The sequence below is a fragment of the Entelurus aequoreus genome, linkage group LG01 (assembly GCF_033978785.1).
Source record: "Entelurus aequoreus isolate RoL-2023_Sb linkage group LG01, RoL_Eaeq_v1.1, whole genome shotgun sequence".
In the NCBI taxonomy this organism is placed as follows: domain Eukaryota; kingdom Metazoa; phylum Chordata; class Actinopteri; order Syngnathiformes; family Syngnathidae; genus Entelurus; species Entelurus aequoreus.
In genome coordinates this window covers 46598983-46623819 of record NC_084731.1, presented here as the reverse complement: position 1 = coordinate 46623819, position 24837 = coordinate 46598983, and the positions used below count along the sequence as shown (strand labels likewise).

The 24837-nt window shown below is 38.7% G+C and overlaps 2 protein-coding genes across 2 annotated transcripts; one reads left to right on the top strand and one right to left on the bottom strand.

Annotated features, from left to right (window-relative positions):
• Positions 1-3040: 3040 nt before the first annotated feature.
• Positions 3041-11228, top strand: LOC133653567 (transmembrane protein 43). Its single transcript, XM_062052991.1, has 12 exons — positions 3041-3259; positions 4692-4832; positions 6661-6795; positions 6877-6971; positions 7070-7119; positions 8260-8329; positions 8405-8475; positions 8535-8662; positions 8725-8799; positions 8885-8986; positions 10092-10209; positions 10759-11228. The coding sequence occupies exons 1-12, from the start codon at positions 3239-3241 to the stop codon at positions 10959-10961; spliced, it is 1209 nt and encodes a 402-aa protein (XP_061908975.1). The 5' UTR covers positions 3041-3238; the 3' UTR covers positions 10962-11228.
• Positions 11229-11339: 111 nt separating this feature from the next.
• On the bottom strand, positions 11340-22327 carry LOC133653576 (rho-related GTP-binding protein RhoA-B). The gene is made up of 5 exons (XM_062053003.1): positions 22166-22327; positions 15844-16001; positions 14395-14515; positions 14183-14313; positions 11340-12037 (listed from the first exon to the last, which is right to left on the bottom strand). Exons 2-5 carry the CDS (start codon positions 15997-15999, stop codon positions 11864-11866), a joined length of 582 nt encoding a protein of 193 aa, XP_061908987.1. The 5' UTR covers positions 16000-16001; positions 22166-22327; the 3' UTR covers positions 11340-11863.
• Positions 22328-24837: the final 2510 nt, after the last annotated feature.

Below are 24837 nucleotides of genomic sequence, written 5' to 3'. Positions count from 1 at the left end.
AAGCTCCAACACCATCCATAAATCCTATGCATTCATCCCTAATCATCCCAGGACTTTGTGCAGAGACATGGAGGCCTTAAATCCCTGTCGTGTCGCACTTATTGCAACCACTAAATCACAATGAGTTGGGTTTTGTGCATTAAAAAACAAGGCTGTCAAGTTGAAAAATTCCATCAAAGCAACTTTTACCTTAATTCCAATGCTACATTGGCATGTAGAACAGTACTGTATATCCTGTTGCCATTTTTGTAGCTAGCGCTCTGATATCCGCCAAATTTAGGAAATTTTGAGTAAAGTTCAGAGTTGTGTAACATGCTTTTACAAAGATCACGCCAAACACTAACCTGATCAGACTTAGACTTAGAAAAACTTTATTGATCCACAAGAGAAGTTGTTCCACAAAGTAGCTCAGTTGCAAAGGATGGAAAGGATAGGACAAAGGCACTAAAAGAGGGCGAAAACAAAAGGTATAGTGTAGACTGAAAATGTACCATAGTAACAATATTAAATATAACATATATGTAATATTTACATAATATATATACAGTATATAATATATCCTGATATACCATATCATTATATTATATAATATATACAATATATAACAAAACCCAATTACCATGTACAATATTATATTTATACACTGTAATATAGAGTACATTCATATAAACAGACATTGTTTATTCTGAAATAGGATGTCGTAACATTGACGTCTTTCTACTAGCATTTTGCATTAGCTTAAAAAAACAACTCATTTGTACAAAATGATTCACAGTCGTAAGGTATGAACAAAACTGGTATGGAGCGGGCTTTCTGGTGTCAATCCATCCATCCATCCATCCATTTTCTACTGCTTGTCCCTTTCGATCCAATACCAAGTAAATACACGTACGTCTGTTATTGCCAATACATTGACTAGAAAATGTCATAGTCTTTAAATTATTTTGTAAAATGGCCCTTATTTAGTTGATGAATACAACAAAAATGTTATTCAAATTCAAAAACCTAACGCAACTAGGGATGTACCAATCAGGGTTTTACGCTGCCAAGTCCAATACCGATCATCCATGAGTGAGATCGGCTGATACCAACACGGGTAATAACTGAGCATTGGTCAATCACATACTTTCTCACAAAAATCGGCAGATACTGATCGGTGTCCAATCGATCGGCATATTTCCAAACACAAACTTTACAAAATACACAGAACAATTAGGCTTTTTAAAAAAAAACATTCTATTGTCTCATATATATATATATATATATATATATATATATATATATATATATATATATATATGTATATATATATATATATATATATATATATATATGATTATGTGTATATAATATATACACATAAACTAAACCAACCAACTAAACCATAACCATAACATACATATATACTGTATATGTATGTTATGGTTTAGTTTATTTTGTACATGTAAACAGATACAATATAATACGTCATATAATAATTACATATGTTCATTTCTTTTTACAACACATTCGAAAAGGAGTAAGAAAAAGCAAAGCTTAGTTAATCCTACCCCATTTCCAATTCATAGCAATTACTAACACATTTTTTCACTTCCTGTTCTGAACTTGTAATTGTAACACAATTTACACCAATGACTACAACAGTTCTTTTAATAGTTCATGATTCACATAATGAGATGCATAATATCAATACCACAGGTGTACCAGTCAGTCTACCGCCCCCAGAGGCAGTGAAGCGTAATTCATGATGCTCATTTGAAACGTAATAACTCAGAAATGATAGCAACACAATCGATGTGGCCAAACAGCTCAATTTTTGTTTCATCTGACATCACATGGACAAAGATAAGACCCTCTGGGGGAAAGTTCTGTGGTCAGATGAAACAAAAATTGAGCTGTTTGGCCACAATACCCAGCAATTAGTTTGGAGGAGAAAATGTGAGGCCTTTAATCCCAGGAACACCAAAACTATCAATCAATCAATCAATCAATGTTTATTTATATAGCCCTAAATCACAAGTGTCTCAAAGGGCTGTACAAGCCACAACGACATCCTCGGTACAGAGCCCATGCACATACGGGCAAGCATGGTGGTGGTAGTATTATGCTCTGAGCCTGTTTTGCTGCCAATGGAACTGGTGCTTTACAGAGAGTAAATGGGACAATGAAAAAGGAGGATTACCTCCAAATTCTTCAGGACAACCTAAAATCATCAGCCTGCAGGTTGGGTCTTGGGCGCAGTTGGGTGTTCCAACAGGACAATGACCCCAAACACACGTCAAAAGTGGTAAAATAATGGTTAAATCAGGCTAGAATTAAGGTTTGAGAATGGCCTTCCCAAAGTCCTGACTTAAACGTGTATACAATGCTGAAGAAACAAATCCATGTCAGAAAACCAACAAATTTAGCTGAACTGCACCAATTTTGTCAAGAGGAGTGGTCAAAAATTCAACCAGAAGCTTGTGGATGGCTACTAAAAGCACCTTATTGCAGTGAAACTTGCCAAGGGACATGTAACCAAATATTAACATTGCTGTATGTATACTTTTGACCCAGCAGATTTGGTCACATTTTCAGTAGACCCATAATAAATTCATAAAAGAACCAAACTTCATGAATTTTTTTTTTGTGACCAACAAGTATGTGCTCCAATCACTCTGTCACAAAAAAATAAGAGTTGTAGAAATTATTGTAAACTCAAGACAGCCATGACATTATGTTCTTTTATATTTAATATGTGATTGTACCGCTTAAATCGTATATATTCTTTAAAATTCGATAAACAAATGTTTAAAAGAAAGTGTGCATAATTAAAATAAAGATGAATGAAACAATACTTTCATAATCATTTGCTTTTAAATATATTTATTATAATTAATTAATCATCAATAAGTGTAATTTTAAATATCATGTAACAAATACATTGAACTAAAATCGTAGATTTTTACTTTTTTTTTTTTATTGTTTGAAGGCTTCACTTTTAAACAAAGCAGTAAGCTGAAAGAAACTCAATTACCCAAAAAGCATCACGAATATGCTGTTTTACTTGGAAACGTGTGCGCTTGATTTCATACCAGTACACTCCGGTATAGTGTGTGACAAGCTTTGCTGCTAAAAGCCTGCTCCGCTTACATCCAAGTTCTATCGGGATACGCTGGTGATCAGAATAAGCACGTTTAAGTTTAGTTTCTGACTTCTTCGTTAGCACATCGCAACTTTTCCATGTTTCTCGTTAAACATGACATCTTCAACGACCACGGTGAGTTTTTGCTTACATAACTATGGATTTAACTCATCAATAATGACGTCTATTCATGTTGTTGTAATGTTAGCGTTGGGGCTGTCGACCTTGCTAAACAATTAACTCGCTAGCTAGCTAGTTATTTAAACGTATGACAAAAGCAGCTAAAACTACTGCATTATGTGTTCAATAGATGAGCGTTTTGAATTGAATGTACAGTTAGCCACCTAATATTCGCTTTACATTTGGTAAAGTGTGCATAAATAGTTATGAAGGATCACAAAAAGAGGCGTGTCAGTTTAAGTGGGAAACAGGTTACAGCTGTAAATGTATTTTTTTTCTTCAATACAATAGTGCACATTAAAACTGTTACACAAAAGATCAGTTAGAGTAATACGTAATGTTGGATATAGAGAACATACAAACCCTTTATTTATTGAATCAAAAATACTGAAATTCCACGACATATTGAATTTGCAAACAGCTAAAATTATACACAAAGCAAACTATAACCTGCTACCCAAGATTATACAACAATTCTTCTCAACAAAAGAGGAGAAATATAATCTTAGCGAAACATGTAATTTAAAACATTTGTACGCACGTACAGCACTTAAAACCTTTGGTATGGGGACGGCGTGGTGCGGTTGGGAGAGTGGCTGTGCCAGCAACCTGAGGGTTCCTGGTTCGATCCCCAGCTTCTACCAACCTAGTCACGTCCGTTGTGTCCTTGAGCAAGACACTTCACCCTTGCTCCTGATGGGTCGTGGCCGCCATCAGTGTGTGAATGGGTGAATGTGGAAATAGTGTCAAAGCACTTTGAGTACCTTGAAGGTAGAAAAGCGCGATACAAGTATAACCCATTTACCATTTAATTTATGTGGAATTAAATTATGGAAGGGATTAAGCAAATAAATCATACAATGTACTAATATGATCCACTTCAAGAAACTCTTCAAACTTAAAGTGTTTACAAAATACAAAAAAGAAGAACCATGATAGACATTCTGAATTTATCTCATCCATCCATTAATTTTCAAGATAATCTTACTCATCTCACCATATGAAATATAACTTACTTCACCAATTATTTTGTATTTATTTATTTTTTATTGTTATTACGTATGGAGTATATTTTGAATAAATTGAGAACAGAAAGTGAACAAAAGTTTTAGCAACTGCTATGTAAAGGAAAAGGGGTAGGATTAAATAAGAGCTGCTTCTTCCTACTCCTTTTCGAACATGTTGAATAGAGAAACTGTAAATTGTGATGTATCATGTTGTATGCATGCATGTTCCAAATAAACTCAAACTCAACGCAACTCAAAACATATCAGATATGAAAAATAGATTTTAGTCATCAGCAAAATTTAAGTCACAAAGTGAATCTTCAGTCAACTTTTCTTATTGTTGTTCATTTCCAGTGGCATTGACATAAAGTGTGTTTCAGTTTTCAGGCAAAGACTCTCACACGTGTGTAAAGACGAAAACCAACCCAGGATTCCTGCAAAGATTAAGTGACACAGCAGGAGGAACGTTAGTTGGAGTCGGGCTGTTTTTCCTCTCCATATACGTTCTTTTCACCAATGAGGTACGGACACCCTTACCTCTGATTCCCACAGGATGCGCAATGGCAGCAGAACGTCATAGCCACAGTGGCGGACTCTTTACGTTTTAGTCAAGTCAACGTGTCCGTTTCCACTTCCTGTGTAATGGCATCAACATGGCTGCTACGTTCCGTATACCTGCGCTAAACACATGCAGAGCTTCTTTTTTTTTCCGGTCGCTGCAACATAGTGGATCAATTTAGCTAAAATCTGCTCGTGTTGTACAGGAAGTCAAGCACAGACACAAAATTAATAATCCGGTTTATTTTCTTAAATAAATAGTCCGTCTAGTCTGCTCAGTGGCCATGTGGTTAGAGTGTCCGCCCTGAGATCGGTAGGTCGTGAGTTCAAACCACGGCCGAGTCATACCAAAGACTATAAAAATGGGACCCATTACCTCCCTGCTTGGCACTCCGCATCAAGGGTTGTAATTGGGGGTTAAATCACCAAAAATGATTCCCAAGCGCGGCCACTGCTGCTGCTCACTGCTCCCCTCACCTCACCTCCCAGGGGGTGAACAAGGGGTTGGGTCAAATGCGGAGGTTAATTTCACCACGCGGTGACAATCATTGGTACTTTAACTTTAACTTTTCAAGGCGGATTTAATTTTACACTTTGAAACGTCCTAATGGGCGGGGTCGGACATGAAGTCAACTTGTCAAATGTTTTTAGACGTTATTTTCACTTCGTTAACACAAATGGATGAAACGTGCTGATTCTGGATGTACAAAATTTAAGAAGCATATTTACAGGCATATTCTGGGCAGTTATATTGGGGACTGTGTCAAATACCAGCTGATACGGGGGCTGGGGAAGCAGGCGAGAGGTTTGTAGGAGTCAAATTAAATGTGTGTCTGTGTGTAATTTGCTCACCAGGGACGATGTTACTTATGTGTTGTTGTTTGCTACAAAAAAAATGAAGTTGTCGTTCTGCATGGCAAAACTGTCGTCTTTTCCACGAGTCAAATCAAGTCAATGCCGTCAGAGGCGCCCGCCTGTGGCTATTGATGGACGGCAAAGCTCAAGACGTTCTGCAGTGTTTACTTCGGTTTTTACTGTATCACGTGCAGTGTTGGCGCTAGGAATTTTCAAAATGGGGTCCCAGGGACCCCATCAAGTCATAAAAATGGGGCCCCACAGTATATTTTTGGGGTCCCACTTTTTTGTAACCGTTTTAAAAACAAATGATAAATGTATGCATTATCCTGTTACAGTATATCTCACATTCTATATTGTGTTTTGGAAAAAGGTTGTTATAAACGTTAATTCAATAAAACAATTATTTAATGTATGTAAATTTTTATGCATATGTAAATGTATTCAGTTATAAACATTCATTCACTTTCTTCTTTCCTTCATGGCTCTAAACTTTACCGCTGCCGGTAGTTTTTTCTATATTTGTATATAAAGTTCATTACTTTGAAGACGACCAATAAAAACGCAATTAACGGGAACGGAAATTTGACCCGGCAAATATAAACAAAATAAAACACTGGCGGAAATTGATAATCGAAAAAAATATAAAAAAATCTGCGTTCCGGAAATTTGCGTTCTTTCTGATTTCACAGACAGACACAAAAAGTGCGTTAACGCCAACAGTGATGTGATTATGCGCCGATTCGCGAGATTTCGTAGAAATCCGTGCTATTTTGCTCGATAGCGTAGCCTCAACAGCACAACGGCAGATGGCAATGCCGTTCCGTGGAGGCTACATTTCGCTGCCATTCCGCATGCTGTGGAAATCAGGGGTTACACTGTCAGAGCAATATTGTGCGTGTAATTGTAAGAGTTATGACTAGTTTATGTTTTTAGGGACGGGCTCTGAAGACGGCGTACTCCCTTGACGAAGGTCTCGCTCAGGTCGTGTCAGTGGACGCTTTTGCCAGCCTCGACCCGCAGAACGATGATTCCCTGGTTCACCTGTCTGCGCAGCTACACACTTCACAGGTAGATGATATGCCATCGCTTTTTTAAATGAATGTTATCATCAAGGTGCTAGTTTGTTTGTGTGTGTGTGTGCACCCACAGCCCCTGCATGACCCCAACTACGGAGTATCCGTGCAGGCAGTGAAGCTGAAGAGGGAGGTGGAGATGTATCAGTGGGTGGAGTACCGGGAGAGCAAGTGAGTGTTGCCAACTCTTAATCCTCAAGGGTGAGGCCTGAACAGGTTTTTGTTTTCAAAGCAGAATATTGCAGAATATTACACACTTTCATTATTAGGGACTACCAAGAGAACGGTGAAACAAAAACTGAGACCACCTACTCCTACAGTGAGTAGTTTGATGAAGCACTTAGTATTTATTAGGGATGTTCTGATCAGAGTTTTATGCTTCCAATTCCGACACCAATGATCCATGAGTTAGATCAGCCGATACAATTGCATACCGATGCCATGTGATAGCCGTACATTTTTAATATTATTAATGGTACGTGTTTTGGACAGTTTAACAATATCAACACAATGTTTAAACTAGTTACCTATTCTCTTTTATTACATACAATTGTTTGAGCAAAACAAAGTCAATAGTACACTAACTAAACAAAAAAATACTATCTAATAATCATTTCAATCATTTGGTTTTGCCTTCAAAGTCCTCCTGTGTCCAGGGAATTATTCCCTGAAATTGTTAAACTTAGAGACTTAGACTTCCTTTTATTGTCATTCAAATTTGAACTTTACAGTACAGATAAGAACAAAATTTTGGCTTTTTGCGATTTAAAAAGTACTATCTGATAATCATTTCAATCATTTGGCTTTGCCCTTAAAGTCCTCCAGTGTCCAGGGAATTATTTCCTGAAATTGTAAACATTAAAACAATTTATATATGTATTATGAGAAAATAAAATTTTGCTTTAATCACTCTGGTATCAATCATGTACTGACTGATACATTGGCATCTCTCTAACTCAATCTACTTATTCATTTCTTGTTAATATTTACTTTCTGCTAAATGCGCTTCCATCGACACTTCCTAAACTTTACAAAGTACCTATTTCTTGGTGTTGTTTCAAGATAGCTTAGCGGTTAGCTTAGCTATTAGGATGCCCGCTCCTGGCTTTATCTTATTGTGTAACATATTCAGCCACATCTTCCAGTGATATGTTACTTGGTAACGATAATTATGATACTAAGAAATGCAGTTTATTTTCCGTAATGGAGGTGATTATTATTAACTTAGTGGAGCAGCGCCACACTGTGTATGGACACGCATAAGTAGCTGCTAGTCGCTTGTCAGCTAGGGGACTAAAAATAGTGTTAGAAATTTGTGATCGGCATTAATCGGCGATGGCGTACTTTTTCACAAAAATCGTCCGAAACTGATCGGCAAATCCCTAATATTTATATTTGTAATGTGAAATGTTTTTTTTTTTTTTTGCATAATTGATCGTGACGCATTTCCTGTCCTTAGATACTGAGTGGAAAGCAGAGCTGATCAACAGTCGCAACTTTGATAAGGAAATTGGTCATCAGAACCCGAGGTGATTGATCGCATTAGCTTTTACATTCTCGCCTTGTTTTTGCAGCAAACGTCCGTGTCATCTTTTTTATTTCAGCGCCATGGCAGCTGAGAGTGTCACAGTCGTGGCTCCCCAAGTCCGCGCAGGACCTTTCACTTTGTCTAACGGTAATCAATCAATCACTGCAGCGACTTCAGCGTGTGTCACATTGTTTACTTTCACCAAGGACTGGTGGAGCAGGTGAATAACTTCCAGACGCTGACTCTCAGGGATTCTACGTCGTCGGACTCGGACCAATTCTTCACCATCAGTGACAATTATTTCTATCACACCCACAACCCGAAGAGGCCAGAGGTAAGGGGCCATTTAAATGCACCGCCTTATTTATTTTATTCATCACTGCTACACTTTGGAAGGTGGGAGATGTCCGCGTGAGATTCTCCTTTGCGGGACTCAGCGGTGAGACATCCAACCTCGGCCCTGCCCAAACTGTAAGTGCTGCAAATGTGCGCGCTAGAAACTACGGGTTCCAACTAAGAAAGTGTCATGTGACTGATAAGACAAACCTTGTCCCAGGTCAGCGTTGTGGCCAAGCAGAAAGGAGACCAGCTGAAGCCCTTCAGGACCAAGGCAGGGGATGTCTTGGAGATCTTGTACCTGGAGGAGCTCTCTGTTGAGGTCAGTCAAGCAGTGCTTCTCAAATATTTTCTGTTATGCCCCACAAGGGAGAAGAAAATATTTGAGAGAATGCCAAGGTGTGTGAAAAAGTGATCAGAGCAAAGGGTGGCTATTTTGAAACTAGAATATAAAACATGTTTTCAGTTATTTCACCTTTTTTTGTTAAGTACATAACTCCACATGTGTTCATTCATAGTTTTGATGCCTTCAGTGACAATCTACAATGTAAATAGTCATGAAAATAAAGAAAAACCATTGAATGAGGAGGTGTGTCCAAACTTTTGGCCTGTACTGTAAATACAAGTATGATTCAAAAAAGACTAACAGAATAAAATGTAATTTTAGACGTAGCTCACTACTGAGTTGTGCTTTTTATACAACAGGCCTGCGGGCACCTCATGTCGTCCTTGGGGGCGACCTGGTGCCAATGGGCACCATTTTGGTGAGCCCTGTGCTAAAGATTAGCATGAGCGATTTTACATTGCAATTTTAACACCTCCAAATTTGGTCGTTCGAAACTACAACTAAGATACACATGACAATCAAACAGCCGGTGTGTAATAAGTACAATACTTACAGCATGAATACTTTTTGGGGATCAACAAAAGACAAGATTTAGCTTAGTGGCAATGACTACTTCTCTGGCAAAAGCAAAACAGTGTATAGCAGGGGTCCCCAAACTTTTTGACTCAGGTTAAAACAGTTTGGCCAGGGGACGGGCTGTGTGTCGCGCACGATGATGTCACGTTATCGATGAGAAAATGCATTTTTAGACAATATGATTTGCCTGAGCGGCTAGGAGACACTGAGTAGCAAGCGGTACAAAGTGGATAAAAAAAGACAGAATTTTTTTATTTTTTTTTATACTTTGGACTTCCCGCGGGCCTGATTTTGGACGCTGGCGGGCCGGAGTTTGGGGACCCCTGGTGTATAGCCTTTACACTACTGCCATCTAACATCTCGGAATTGCAACTGCATGCAGTCTACTATACAATATACTACAGTGCATTACTTGCAAATGACTCAGAAGTGAAAGTAAACTGTATCGATTCAAATGCCAACAGGTCATGAATAATCTACTTTTACGTTTTTCTATGTTTTGCAGGAGGTGTTTGAGAGGGAACAGAAGTCCAACAACATGAAGACATGGGGACTGCGAGCCGCGGGATGGGCACTTATGTTCCTCAGCATTCAGCTGACTATGCGCATCATCTACACTCTAGGTACACTCCCACTCCCACTCCCACTCCACTCATGCACACATTCAATACTATATCAGTCCTGACTTTCCGTGCGTTGCATGGTGAGGCCCTTAAGTATATCGCTCATCTGTTGTGCCCCTACTCTCAAGGCCAGGGTCTCCTAAAGATCCCTGAAACTCGTTTTAAAACCCTGGGAAACCTGGCATTCTAGGCTGTAGCCCCCATACTCTGTATTGACTTGCACCAGTCCCTCCGTGAACTTGACTGTGTTTACTCTTTTATAAAACGTTTGAAGACTTTACTTTTTAGAAAAACTTTTAGGTCATGGACTTTTTAACTTTTTATGATGTTGCCCCTGTTGTTTTAATTCACCTATGTTTTGTACAGCACTTTGTAATTTTTTTATTGGTGAAAAGCACTTTATAAATAAAATGTACTTACTACACAAAAAGTCTTGGATTTAGTAATAGAAAGTTTCATTTCTTGAGATGAAATGTGAAAGGTGTACTCACTGGTGTGATATTCTGTAGATTGGACTCATTTATGTCTCCCACTTCTTTATGCCCTCAGTGGACTGGGTTCCTGTCCTCAGAGACGTGGTGTCAGCTGGGCTGAAGATCTTCGCTCTGACCGTCTCCTCCTCGCTCTCTCTCCTCGTCATTGCAGCCGGTTGGTTGTTTTATCGGCCACTGGTGGCGGCAGCTTTGGGAGCGTTGGCTCTGCTTCCAGTGTTTTTAGCACGAGCGGGACTTTCAGCCAAGAAGCACCAGTGACTAATAAGCTGACCCCCTTTCATTGTTTTTTACAGTAAGTATGTATTCTTCATAAGTGCACATGTCGCTAACGTGAGACATGGCTATTACCAGCTGTTTTTTTGTACAACAATTGGATTTAATTTTAACCGTTTGAAGTGGAAAATATCAGAGCACTTTGTTTAGACCGTCTCCTAAATACCAAAGAGTTAAGCAGCTGTAGTTTCTTTTCATGAACAATCTCAATGTGTTGGATTTTACTTGAACATTAATAAACCGTAACCTCTATATTGTGAAGAAATGCAAAATACATTTTTTACCGACTAAATGCACATTTGTGCTCGAAATCCTACTTAAAATGTGTTTTTGTGTACAATTCAGATTGCAAGATTAGCAAGATTCTTTACAAAGTTATTTATTACACAAAACACTAAGTTTCCATTTGCAAAATTTTAAGATTCCAGTCTGGCATGGTGCACCACATTATAATGCACACAAGGATTTGTAAGTGAAGCCCCCCGAACTAACGTGTGCATGAGCTTGTTGGAGTAAATGATGGACTACGGCTCTAAGTGTTGGTAGGCTGTGGAAACATTCGTCAGGTCAGCAGGTGGAGCTTCAGCACTTTGTAGTTGGCACACACGCAACATGCTGGAGCTTTCATTATGGCCCGATTGATTGATTAAGTACAAAAAAAGTATTTCCATCGCCTCAAAATACTCAAATACTGACACAACCTGACTTAACTTCAGCTTAAGACAACAACAACAAAAGTAAAAGCGTTGCACCTTTTGTAAAAACTGGTGAGAACAGTCTTTTTTTTTTTTTTTTTTTTGTGGGTGTATTTTTTGGGGTGGGGGTTGACCTTCTGCTCCTTCCTTTCCCCCGACCAACAGGAAGCAGTTCTCATGCCCCCCTTCTGTTTACAGGAGGGTGCATTTATTGCTCTTCTTGCCCCGCCTGGCCTGTAGCGCCGCCCTGGTGGCCATCTCAAAGACTTCCCTCACACCATCCTTTGTTTTGGCAGAGCATTCCATGTATCCGAAGGCACTGATCCTGTTGGCCATGTCCCGTCCATCCTCCTGCTTCACAGGTTCCTAGGATTTAAAAAAACAAAACTTAAAATAGACCAAGAAGGTGTGAGGAAACATGTTCTGTTTCAAACAAGATAGTGCAAAAGTAAGTAACCGATGTCCACAAAAGTATGTGTAAGTAGTCAGATAATACAAAACTTATTGTCTACTCACTAGAAATGAGTCATTTTTGCAGAGGTTTGCCAGCCAATCAATCAAAGTTTACTTTGAGACACTCGTGATTTAGGGCTATATAAGTAAACTTTGATTGATGATTGATTATAGAGTCCTTAATTACAAATGTCTCAAAGGGCTGGACAAGCCACAACGACATCCTCGGCTTAGATCCCACATCTAGTTAGTTTCTATTTTTATTTTGAGCTAAACGAGACTGACTGTTTCCATCTCTATTTCTCTAACCTAAAGATAGGAACTGACAACTATTGAACATTAAAAACTGACCACTATCTAGCTGACAAGAGGAACCGACCACTATTTAGCAAACATTAGGAACTGACCTCTATCTAACTAACATTTGGATCTGACCACTATCTCACTAGCATTATGAACCGACCACTATCTAGTTAACATTATGAACCGACCACTATCTAGCTAACATTATGAACCGACCACTATCTAGTTAACATAATGAACCGACCACTATCTAGCTAACATTTTGAACCGACCACTATCTAGTTAACATTATGAACCGACCACTATCTAGCTAACATTATGAACCGACCACTATCTAGTTAACATTATGATCTCTTTCTATCCCCTCCTGCTCCGGCCCGGCTGCACCAAATGATAATATAAATACATTTAATAAAGTCAAAATACAAGTAAGGCAACAAGAGAAGTATCCTACACTTCTCTTTTGTAAAGTAAATCTGAACAGCCTATATGGGCATCTACATCAACTATATGATTTGCCTGAGAAGCTGGACGGGACAGAAAAAAAAAAAAAAAGCAGAAAAATCTATTTTTTTTTATTTTTATTTTTTTTATTTTTATTTTTTTAAATGTCCTGCCCAGCTTTTCGGGCAAATCATATAGCAGATGTAGATGCCCATATCGGCTGTTCAGATTTACTTTACAAAAGAGAAGTGTAGGATACTTCTCTTGTTGCCTTACTTGTATTTTGACTTTATTAAATGTATTTATATTATCATTTGGTGCAGCCGGGCCGGAGCAGGAGGGGATAGAAAGAGAGAAAAAGGAAGACAGAGGGGGGAATTGTGGGGACAAGAGGGGGATTAGACAGAGAGACAAAAACAACAACAGCAAACACAACAACAACAGAGCAACATCAGCAAATACGACATGTACAAATATGATGGTAAAAGTAATAGCAAATAAGCAGTTAGCGAAAATAAATAAAAAAATACAGAAATGACAATGAGCATTATTACACTAAAAATGGAGCAATATGAATACCAATAGAAATAGTGCTATTGATAATAAACAATACCAATACTTTACCTTTATTATCAACAATACAATTGTTCAAATGCAACAATACATATACGTAATGATAACTTGAGATACGAAAGAATGCAGAAAAATGGAGGGGAAGAAAGAGAAGCAACCTACATTAACCTTGTAGATTGTTATAGTAATAATAGGTTAAGCTTTATCAGTGTGCCATGTGTTATACCCAGTTTACCCTAGGGCAACAACGTTAATATATGTTTGATGAAACATGATTATGTGCATGAGTGTATGTGTGCATATGTACTTGTATATGTACAGTATGTGTATATGTGTGCTTGTACAGTGAATGTATATGTACAGTATGTGTATGTGTGTTCAGGGAATGTATATGTACAGTATGTGTGTTTGAACAGTGAATTTATATGTACAGTATGTGTATATGTGTGTTTGTACAGTGAATGTATATGTACAGTATATGTATGTGTGTGTTTGTACAGTGAATGTATATGTGTAGTATGTGTATGTGTGTATTTGTACAGTGAGTGTATATGTACAGTATGTGTATATGTATGTTTTTACAGTGAATGTATATGTACAGTATGTGTATACAGTATGTTTGTATAATGAATGTGCGTGTGGATGTACGAACTTTGAAAAATCTATTTGTGGCGGATGTAATTCTTTCGTGGCGGGCCGCCACAAATAAATTAATGTGTGGGAAACACTGCTATTTACCTGCTTCATTTTGGCAAGCTCCCTGCGGGTGTGCTCATCATTGCGCAGGTCTTTTTTGTTCCCCACCAAAATAATGGGCACATTGGGACAGAAATGTTTCACTTCTGGAGTCCACTTCTCTGGGATGTTTTCTAAAAACAAAACATACGATGTGAGAGATTTTTAGGTAGCAACCCTAAAAAGAACGAGAATAAGAGCTGGTTCTTATGTACCCAGACTGTCAGGGCTGTCGATGGAAAAGCACATCAGGATGACATCAGTGTCTGGATACGAGAGTGGGCGCAGTCGGTCATAGTCTTCTTGACCTGCTGTGTCCCACAGCGCTAACTCCACCTGCCACAAGAGTTCTACAGGTGATCTGTGTGCTAGGACTAAATGCTCCATGCAGCTTTGACAAAAATAAAGTCCAACGTTCAAGAACTCAAACTTCAACGTTTTCCAAGCCAAACTAAAGGAGAGAAGGACCCCCTACTTAAATATCTTGTATGAAATTATACTTGTATTTGACATTAAACTGGTCTTAAAGGTACCCTGTTAGTGTGCTATACTAACAATATCCAAATTATAACAGTATTGTGCTGCTAATAGTTAGCTGGCAACTAGTGTGCTAATTGCTAGCTTGCAAAAAGAGGGCTAATCACTAGCTGACAACTCACACACTAACCACTAGCTTAAAACTAAAGCGCTAATTGCTAGCTTACACAATAATCAGTAGCTGGCAACTGCCGTGCTAATCGTTAGCAACTTACACACCATTTTACTTAACAAGCACACCAGCTGAAAACTACGGCGTTAATTGCTAGCTGACAAATATAGCGCTAATCATTAGCTCAGTCACGCGCAATCGATTGCTGACCACTAGCGCGTCAATTGCTAGCTGACAACCCAACGTTAATCGCTAAGTGACAACTACAGCATTAATCGCTAGCTGGCAACTAGTGCACTAATCACTAGCTGGCAAATGACGCCTTAATCACTAGCTGACATCTAACGCACAAATTGCTAGCTGGCATCTACAGCGCTAATTGCTAGCTGGCAACTAGCAAGCCGATCTGTAGCTGGCAACTAACGAGCCAATCACTTGCAAACTACAGCGTTAATCGCTAGCTGGCAACTAATGAGCCAATTATGTTACTTGCAAAAAACTACCGCGCTAATCACTAGCTGGCAACCAACGAGCCAATTACTTTACTTGCGAACAACTAGCGTGCTAATCAACAACACTGCGCCAATCGCTAGCTGACAACTACAATGCTAATTGCTAGCTATTTTAAATGCTAACATGAATATAATAATACAATTAATTATTCACATGTAACTACATGACAGTGTGTTGGATGAATGTTCATGTGTATTTAAAGACATTTACATTTGTGGAAAAATTGCAGGGGTAAATATGAAAAAATATATTTAAAAAGAAAATTCGGACAAACATTTTGCGTCCCCCTGTTGAAAACTGCTGCTGTGGATCAACTCTGGAGATAGGGGCTAGCTAGGATTGCAAAGACTTGGTGGAGGTCTGTCTTCTAATGTTTGCTTGTCCAAATGTGATGTCATGTGTTGTTCTTGTTCTGCCTTTTTATTGGTCAAAGACATAACTTCTACTCCAATCTATCTACCTTCACTTTACTCCCGTGTTTGGCTTCAGGCGCTCCTCATACCTGTTTGCTATCCACTTCGATGTCTGCCACGTAGTTCTCGAAGACGGTGGGCACGTAGACCTCGGGAAACTGGTCCTTGCTGAACACAATCAGCAGGCAGGTCTTACCACATGCTCCGTCTCCAACTATCACCAACTTTTTCCTGATTGCCGCCATAGCTGCAGGACACAGGTCGTGTTAGGACATCAAAAGCAGTCTTTCTCATACATTCATTTGTTTTTGTACATTTGGACCGCCGCAGATTTCTAAGTCAAGTAACAAAAACTATGAGCAAAATGATCTAAAAAAGCTGGCATGATAACATGGGGTTGCCAACTTCTGAAAAAGAAAAAGGGTTGCTTCTTGGCAGGGCTGCTTAAAAAAAAATGCAACCCTTTGCGTAAACCAACAACATAACCAATGGACGGATTTGGATAAAATGTTCAGGAAATGTCCGAAATAGGTCCTGGAACACGTGCTTTTGTAGTTTTACTTATTATTCAAATATGAGCTTGTCAAGATACTTGTTGACATTCATTCTGTCACAATACAGTGTCGACCAGTGATTCTCAAACTGTGGTACATATGGGGCTGGGCGATATATCGAGTTTGTAAGGTGAATCGATATATTTCTAAACAAGATATGAATTAAGAAAATCTCGTAATATCGATATAATTTATTTCACGTTAAAATGACCAAACACCGCTTATTTGTTGTGTTCCCCCGCTCCCCACTCCCTCTCATGGGCTACTAAACCCCTCCCCTTCCTCCTTCCAAGACTGCTTGCACGTATAAGAACATCCATGATTGGTTGGTTGTTTACTATGATGAGACACGATTGGTTGAGATTAGGCCAATCAGAGGCAAGATAGGGCGGGTCATCAAACCAGGAAGGGAAATCACAACAGACATCCCAAATGACGGCGAGAGAGTCGAAGACGAGAAGAGGGAATTTTCAAGCGGGTGATTTATATATTAAAAAAACTAGTGAAAGATGGCAGAGGGATTCTCTTCTTTAGAGGTTTCTTTTAGCGATGTAGACCACGTCCAGGAAACCCACAATGCGTATACTTGGCCACATTTGGACAAATGTATGCGTCTGGATAAAACATTCATTTCAGTTGTTTACCATGTAAGCCCAAATCCAAACTGTTCTCCAGTTGCATATTTCGCACGAGAAATGCTGCCAAAAATGTTTGCCGAAGTGAGGAAGATGATAGCAATTAAGTCAAGTCACTTACTTGGTGCTGACCAGAACTGTACGTGTGTGACAGTCCATTACATCGTCGACTGGAAATTAAAAAGTGCATGTCTGCAAATTAATTTTTTTATATCTGAGTTTGATACATTTTGTATTATTTGCACAGCTATGTTATTTATTTTACGTAGAAAAAATATTTTTGTATTTTATTTATGGTACGTAATTCTGTGCTACTTAAACAGTTTATTTTCTGTGCTGTTAATACTCATCTTGACTAACTGGGTTAATAAAAGTGCCACTGACTGTTTACAGTACAGTTGTCATTCACTTCAATTTCACTGAATATCGCTCAAAAATTCATATCTTTATATGTATACTTTCACCGGAAAATATATCGAGATATATATCGAATATCGAGTTTATGTAAAAATATATCGAGATATACTTTTTCGTCCATATCGCCCAGCCCTAGGTACAGGTACTGTATCTTAATGTTGGTCCTTATGGTAGTACTTGGAGAGCCAAGGGTTTTCTGAGGTGGTACTTGGTGAAAAAAGTTTGAGAACCACTGGTATAGACAAACAACCAGCAATGCATTTTAGGTTAATCAAGGTTTATACCGTGTTTGTTTCCTGGTATGTAAAATAATGCTAAAAATATCCACAACATAGCAACCATTTACCGTATTTTCCGCACTATAAGGCGCACCTAAAAACCTCCAATTTTCTCAAAAGCTGACAGTGCGCCTTATAATCCGGTGCGCATTATATATGGACCAATATTGAGCCACAACAAACCTAAACTTCATTTTCATAATGTTTAGGTCTCGCAACTACGGTAAGCAGCCGCCAACTTCATTTTCCCCCGTAGAAGAAGTTCTTCTTCTATGGTAAGCAGCCGCCGAGTTCATTTTCCCCCGTAGAAGAAGAAGCGCTTCTAACCCAAAAATGGCTCCTATTAAGAGACACGCTTACGACGCAGAGTTTAAACTTAAGACGATCAGTCAAACAGTAGAACACGGGAATAGAGCAGCAGCGAGAGAATTTAACATAAACAAATCAATGGTGTTTAATTCGGACACTGAAGAAGAAGAATTCGAGGGATTCGTGGATGAGGAATAACTTCATAAAGTGAGCTTTACATGTTTATTTTGTGTGTTGTGTGACATTAACGTTTGAGCAACGTTGAGTTATTGATATTGTTATTGCTCTGCACTATTTCGAGTGTTACTATATTGTGATTGCACTAACGTTTGATTTACCGTAACAGTATCACTGTTTTTTACGTGTTTATTGAATCAGGGAAAAGTCCCCCTCCACTATGTGGTATAAATGTTGCACTACATGTTATACCTTGCTGCTGTTAAAAGATAAACAAAACACCACGTCACTGACTTTACCTCGGGGAAAATAATAAAACAGCTGTTTATTCATTTTGGGAGTGAACAGAGTTGTCAGAACGCTGGTTTTTAATCTATTAATAAAGTTTGACTGACCTATCTGACTGTTTTGTTGACATTCCCTTTAGCGCAGCTCCATCTAATGGATGCATAGGTGCGCCTTATAATCCAGTGCGCCTTATATATGAACAAAGTTTTGAAATATGCCATTCATTGAAGGTGCGCCTTATAATCCGGTGCGCCTTATAGAGCGGAAAATACGGTAATTATAGTAATAATTTAACTAAATATCGCTCAAAAATGAATATATTTATATGTATACTTTCACCAAAAAATATAGAGATATATATCGAATATCGAGTTTAAGTAAAAATATATCAAGATATACTTTTTCACCCATATCGCCCAGCCCTAGCCTCAACCAATGAGATGAGCCGAACTCTGTGTTGTAGTGGTCATGTGTGAAGGTGCTGTTAGCTCATTAGTCCCAGAGCAGATAAGGGTAGTGGCTTTACCGTAAAATGCAATATAAAAGCGCCCTGTCTTGCAATAATTCCATTGACATTTCAAAGAATGTTTTAATTTACACAGTAATACGGCACAAAGTGCGTCCCTTTCTAGATTGATAAGGGATGCGTACTAAATACAGGACAAATCCGTTCTTCAAGGAACAGTTGTCAACCATATGCTAACAGTACTATGCTAACAATAGCGTGTTTACAGTTAGCATAGTGAAATACCAAAATATGACACTCGGACACTTGTTAAAAATAGCTAAAATGCTAACTGTAACATGCGTCATGTACAAAAATATATAACTGAGGTGTGTACATTAATTTTTTATTTTTTTTAATGTTAGCAGGCTAATATTTTACATGCAAAATATGACTGAGGTGTGTATCTACAAAATTAGCTGCAAAATAAGATAGCATTAGCATGCTATAGGTATCGTTTGTCAAGTTACAAAATATTTGACGCTGAGGTGTATACCTGAAAAATTGACAAATAAATCTCGCTTGATAATATTAGAATGCTAACGATTGTGCAACGAGCTATTAAACTAGCTACTGGTTTTGAACACCCCTGGCTTAGTTGCTCAGACAGCAATATGTTTATATAGGTTTAGATTGGGGTATGTCATTTATAAATAGGGAAAGACGTTGATGTCTCTTGTTTTCATGTAAACAATAAAGCTAGCAAACTGCCACCAGTCCGTCCGGGAATTTATCAAAGTATCGAAACTTTTAATTTAAAACAGTATCACTTAGATACTTTTAATTTAAAGCCGTGGCTAGGTTGGTAGAGTGGCCGTGCCAGCAAATTGAGGGTTCCAGGTTCGATCCCCACTTCTGCCATGCTTGTCACAGTTGTTGTGTCCTTGAGCAAGACACTTTACCCACCTGCTCGTAGTGCCACCCACACTGATTTACTTAGATAATGGGTTTCACTATGTAAAGCGCTTTGAGTCATTAGAGAAAAGCGCTATATAAATATAATTCACTTCACTAAAGCAGTAATACTAGCCGTTGGGGGTTTACCGCTATTATCAATGTTACCGTTTATGGTTACATCCTGAGCACAGAATGACAGATCTATGCACGTAGGTGTCTACAGCAGTAAGTCAGCATAAACCAGACATACTACACTCGTTTTGCCTTTATCATTTAAATAACACTCTAAAACCTTTGCAAATTAAAAATAATGAACATATTTAAACATTCAAATAACAATAATATGACTCAATGTGTGTTAAAGCACATTCAACAATTCTGTGATAATAATGATAACTGGGATAATTTTGGTTATGATGACTGTTATTTACATTTTCATACTGTTACATCCCTGGTACAAGTCATTCAAAGGGCGTACATTTCCCTCCACGAACGACTTCTCCGATTTTAATTCAACAATTGCAATAAACTTCATTGTTGTAAAACATGGATTAGTTTCAATTCCAATAACACTATCTCTCATTAATTGTCGCGGTTCACTCGCATGAAGGAGGCTAAAAGGTTGAAAGGTTTTTTCTCACGATTTTGAGAAAAAACCTAATTGTGATTTCTCTCTCCAATATTGCTATTGTGATTGAATTTGCAATTTTTGTATTTTATACATATAAATGCATAAAACTGCAAAAAATAACGAGTAAAGGAGGACATGTTACTTTTAGAATGTCAATCAAGATATTCTTGTCTCTTGGTGCCACACATTTAAACAATATGCCCTAATTTACTTTTAAAAGCATTTGGCTTTATGCAGACATACTTGTGTCTACAATCATGCTCTCAAACTGAAGAAATTATCAACTAATTGATTATATCGATTATAATGTAATCATAATATATAATAATGCAAGTAACCATTTAAAAATACTTTTATTTCTAATTACTGTAGAATTGTTTATTATTGTACTGTAATTAGAAGGTAAATACATTTATCCTAAATAAACAAATTAAATGAACGTTCATTGCTGTAAGCAAAGATTTCACTTAAATAAATATTGAACATCTTAGAAGTGCATTTTCCCCCCAGTTAGAAAAACTAGGTCGGACATTGTCTTTTTGATTATCACCATCACATGATCACGGCATTCTCGCTCGTTCGTCTGTGTTGATGGGCTCATAAACTGAAATTATCCCATAAAGGGACATTTGGTTTTTAACTGTATATTTTTTTCCTCCTAATATTTGTTAATTTGCGGAACTTCTCAATGGCAAGTGTGTTCGTGCTTCCTCTGCGTCCGCCCACCTAGACAAAGATTGTGGATAACTGAAAGAGTGTGCAGTTAGTTCTACAGTTAAATAAATACGCTCAGGTGCTGAGAGCGATGTGCAAAGTGACACGAATAAACGCAAGACTCAATAATTCTTGATTAGCTAACATGTTTGTCACTCAAATGCCAGTGACGGCGGAGAAAAAAAGCCTTCACCTCCTGCGATTATGTAATTGCACTATTTAAAACCTTGATGTCGATTAATCGTGCAGCCCTAGTTGAAAATAGACAGGAAATTGCATACTGAATTGACTCCTGCGGCAAACACCGCCCCTAGTGTTTGGTTATAGAATTGCAAGTTACATGCTAGGGCGTTGTAGGAAAAACTCCGAAAAATGACTAAACAAGTCACAAGGCTTCCTTAGTGTGTCTTTCTACGGTACTTTATAAGTTAAACATCAAGCTAACTGCTATTTACAACACTGTAGTGGCTGGCTTTTGCTTTACTTCTAACTCTTCCATCAACGTTACTCCAACCATTCTGTGACCCACCATGGTCGTTAGCTGGACGCGTCTTTCATTAAATCCCAATTAAAAGACTTTATATAATAAAGCCAAAGTGAAACTATTAGGTCACCGCGGCCCACATTTCAGCAAGGGAGGAAGTTGTTGTGTTTACTAAAGCATCGACGACAGCGCCATACGAGCTAGCAGGATATATGACGCTAATATAATATATTACATTTTCAGTGGTACTTGGTGATTAAGGGGAAACATTGTTGGAATAATAGCCGCAATATAGCAGTTTTGTTTGCGTTTTATTTCAAAAGGAATCCGTCAAAATCCGCTTCCCAAATGCAAGGCTTGCTAACGTTAGCACTTAGCATAGCATAACGGAAGTTAACACGACTTTAATGGTCCGTTAGCCGTGCCGCTAACGGGCGAAAACGCCGCGTCACACCACCGCGCGGTTCGTAAAGTGACATTATTCCGCTGGAAATGAATTGTTGCTCAGTGCGACGTGCTTACCCGCTGGGTGGTTGTTTTAAAATGTATCCAAATAATGACTTTCAAGTTGTGCTTTGTTGGCCTCCGTGGCTGAGAGCGCTGCTGGAGGATGAAGAGAAGGGAAGTGAGGAAGGGGAGGGGAAGGGGGCATCACTAGTTAGTATAATCACAAATAATACTCATTAATAAGTGTTTTGGGGCGCTTTGAAATTATTATTTACAAATTATATTTACAATAAACGCCCAAAGTGTATTTTTTTGGATTGAGGTCGTAATTTCACAAAATTATTGCGGTTTCAGGGTGGCACATAGGTTAGTCCTGGTGCCTCCCCGGGTTCAATCCCCAGGCTTGGGGTCTTTCTGTGTGAAGTTTGCATGTTCTCCCCGTGACTGCGTGGGTTACGCTGGCTTCCTCCCTCCTCCAAAGACATGCACCTGGAGATAGGCTGATTGGCAACAGTAAATTGGCCCTAGAGTGTGAATGTTGTCTGTCTATCTGTGTTGGCCCTGCGATGAGGTGTCGACTTGTCCAGGGTGTACCCCGCCTTGTGTCATAGTGCAGCTGGGATAGCCTCCACAAGCTGTATAGAAGATGGACGGATGGATTGTGGTTTCACTTTGCATTGCATCAACATTTAAGACAGGGGTCCCCAAACTTTTTGACCCGGCGGCCGCATTGGGTTAAAAAAATGTGGCCAGGGGCTGGGCTATACATATATAGCAGGTTTCCCTGCTCTTCAGGGGATTTTTTCCCCCCTGAAGAGCAGGGAAATCTGCGAAACAGGCCTGCTTGTAGGGATGAAATAGCCCCTGCGATTTTTCCTGACCTAACGTATATTCCGCTCTACCCTTGTATTGGTATATATATACAATGTGTGTATATATACATCTGTCTCTTTGCAGATTAGACAAACTGCCTTCTCCTTACACTGAACAAAAAAAAGGCATATGTCCACTGATGTTTAAAAACTCTACACTCTACACCATTTTTCCCCCCTCGTGCACTAACTAACTGAAAGAGCGCGCACTTGCTGCGGCGCGAGCGTGATGATGTCATGTTATAAAGTTAAAGTTAAAGTACCACTGATAGTCACACACACTATAGGTGTGGTGAAATTAGATAGAACCTTTATTTAACCAGATAAGAAAACCCATTGAGATCAAGATCTCTTTCACAAGGGTGACCTGGCCAAGAGGTCAACAGCACATGTCACAGAGCAGTTTCAAAATAAATACATTAAGACATACATTTTAAAATACATAAGAGAACTGTAAAACAACAGAGATTTACATCTTTAAAAACACAGGCACTGTGCAAACGTCTCTCGCTGTTTGTCCCTCAGGACAGAACGGAAGGCTCCAAATAGAAGTAGTTCTGTAAGTTTCAGTTTCGTCTGCAATTCATTCCATGCCATAGGGGCAGCAATGCCAAAAGCTCTTTTGCCAAATTCAGTCCGTACATGAGGAACAGTTAAAACATACAAATTGTTAGAACGTAATGCGTAAGAGCTGCTTTTTCTTTGTAACAGAGTACACAAGTATGGAGGTATTAAACCTAAAAGAGCCTTGTAAATTAAAGTCAGCCAATGTGTGTATCTGCGTGCACTCAATGAAGATAAGTCTGACTTCATATACAGTTGACAATGGTGGGTGAGACTACGACAGCCAGTAACAAATCTTAGTGCTGAATGAAAAACAGTGTCCAAGGACTGGAGGCATTTAGATGAAGCACTAAAATAAAGCACGTCTCCATAATCAATTACAGGCAAGATAGTTGCTGTCACCAATTTCTTTCTGACTTTAAGAGAGAAGCAGTTTTTATTTCTAAAAAAGAAACCAAGCTTTACCCTAAGCTTAGAGACCAAGTTGTTAATATGGGCTTTAAATGAAAGCTCTTGATCAAGAGTAAAACCCAAGTACTTGTAATTTAAGACCTGCTCTATAGGGTTTCCATTTGATGTTACAATATTTGGAATATTTTCCAGTAGCACCCTTGAATGAGAGAAAACCATTACCTTGCTTTTATCTGTATTTAAAACCAATTTAAGATCAAATAAGCGAGCCTGGATGACATCAAAAGCAGCTTGTAAAAACTCAAAGGCCTGAGTGATGGAGGTTGAACAGCAATAAATAATGGTGTCGTCTGCATAAAAATGGTACATTGCATTTGACAAATTATTACAAAGATTATTTATGTAGATAGAAAATAAAATGGGCCCCAGCACTGAGCCTTGTGGAACGCCTTTGGTAATGTCCAGTAATGAAGAGGTGGTCCCAGCCACCTGTACACGTTGTGTTCTGCTGGAGAGATAGTCTGTGAACCAAGCAGCTGCATTTTTAGATAATCCAACGTGATGAAGGACTTTACCCTCTGCATTTGACCCATCCCCTTGTTCCACCCCCTGGGAGGGCTGCAGTGCCCTTGATGCTGAATGCCAGCAGGGAGGTAATGGGTCCCATTTTTATAGTCTTTGGTATGACTCAGCCGGGATTTGAACTTACAACCTACCGATCTCAGGGCGGACACTCTAATCACAAGGCCACTGAGCAGGTGCGATGGGAAAATGCATTTTTAATATGATTTTCCTGAGCGGCTAAGAGACCCCCGAGAGTAACAAGCGGTATAAATAATGATAATAAAAAATTATTTACTTGGGACTTCCCACGGGCCGGATTTTGGACGCTGGCAGGCC

Excerpts from the sequence above, each read along its gene's own strand:
- LOC133653567 (XM_062052991.1), top strand. The coding sequence starts at position 3,239 with ATGACATCTTCAACGACCACG. Across the intron at positions 6,796-6,876 it reads CGCAGCTACACACTTCACAG|CCCCTGCATGACCCCAACTA; the intron begins GTAGATGATATG and ends GTGCACCCACAG. Across the intron at positions 7,120-8,259 it reads TGAGACCACCTACTCCTACA|ATACTGAGTGGAAAGCAGAG; the intron begins GTGAGTAGTTTG and ends TCCTGTCCTTAG.
- LOC133653576 (XM_062053003.1), bottom strand. The coding sequence starts at position 15,999 with ATGGCGGCAATCAGGAAAAAGTTGGTGATAGTTGGAGACGGAGCATGT. Across the intron at positions 14,314-14,394 it reads CGACAGCCCTGACAGTCTGG|AAAACATCCCAGAGAAGTGG; the intron begins GTACATAAGAAC and ends TTTTGTTTTTAG. Across the intron at positions 12,038-14,182 it reads AGCTTGCCAAAATGAAGCAG|GAACCTGTGAAGCAGGAGGA; the intron begins GTAAATAGCAGT and ends TTTAAATCCTAG.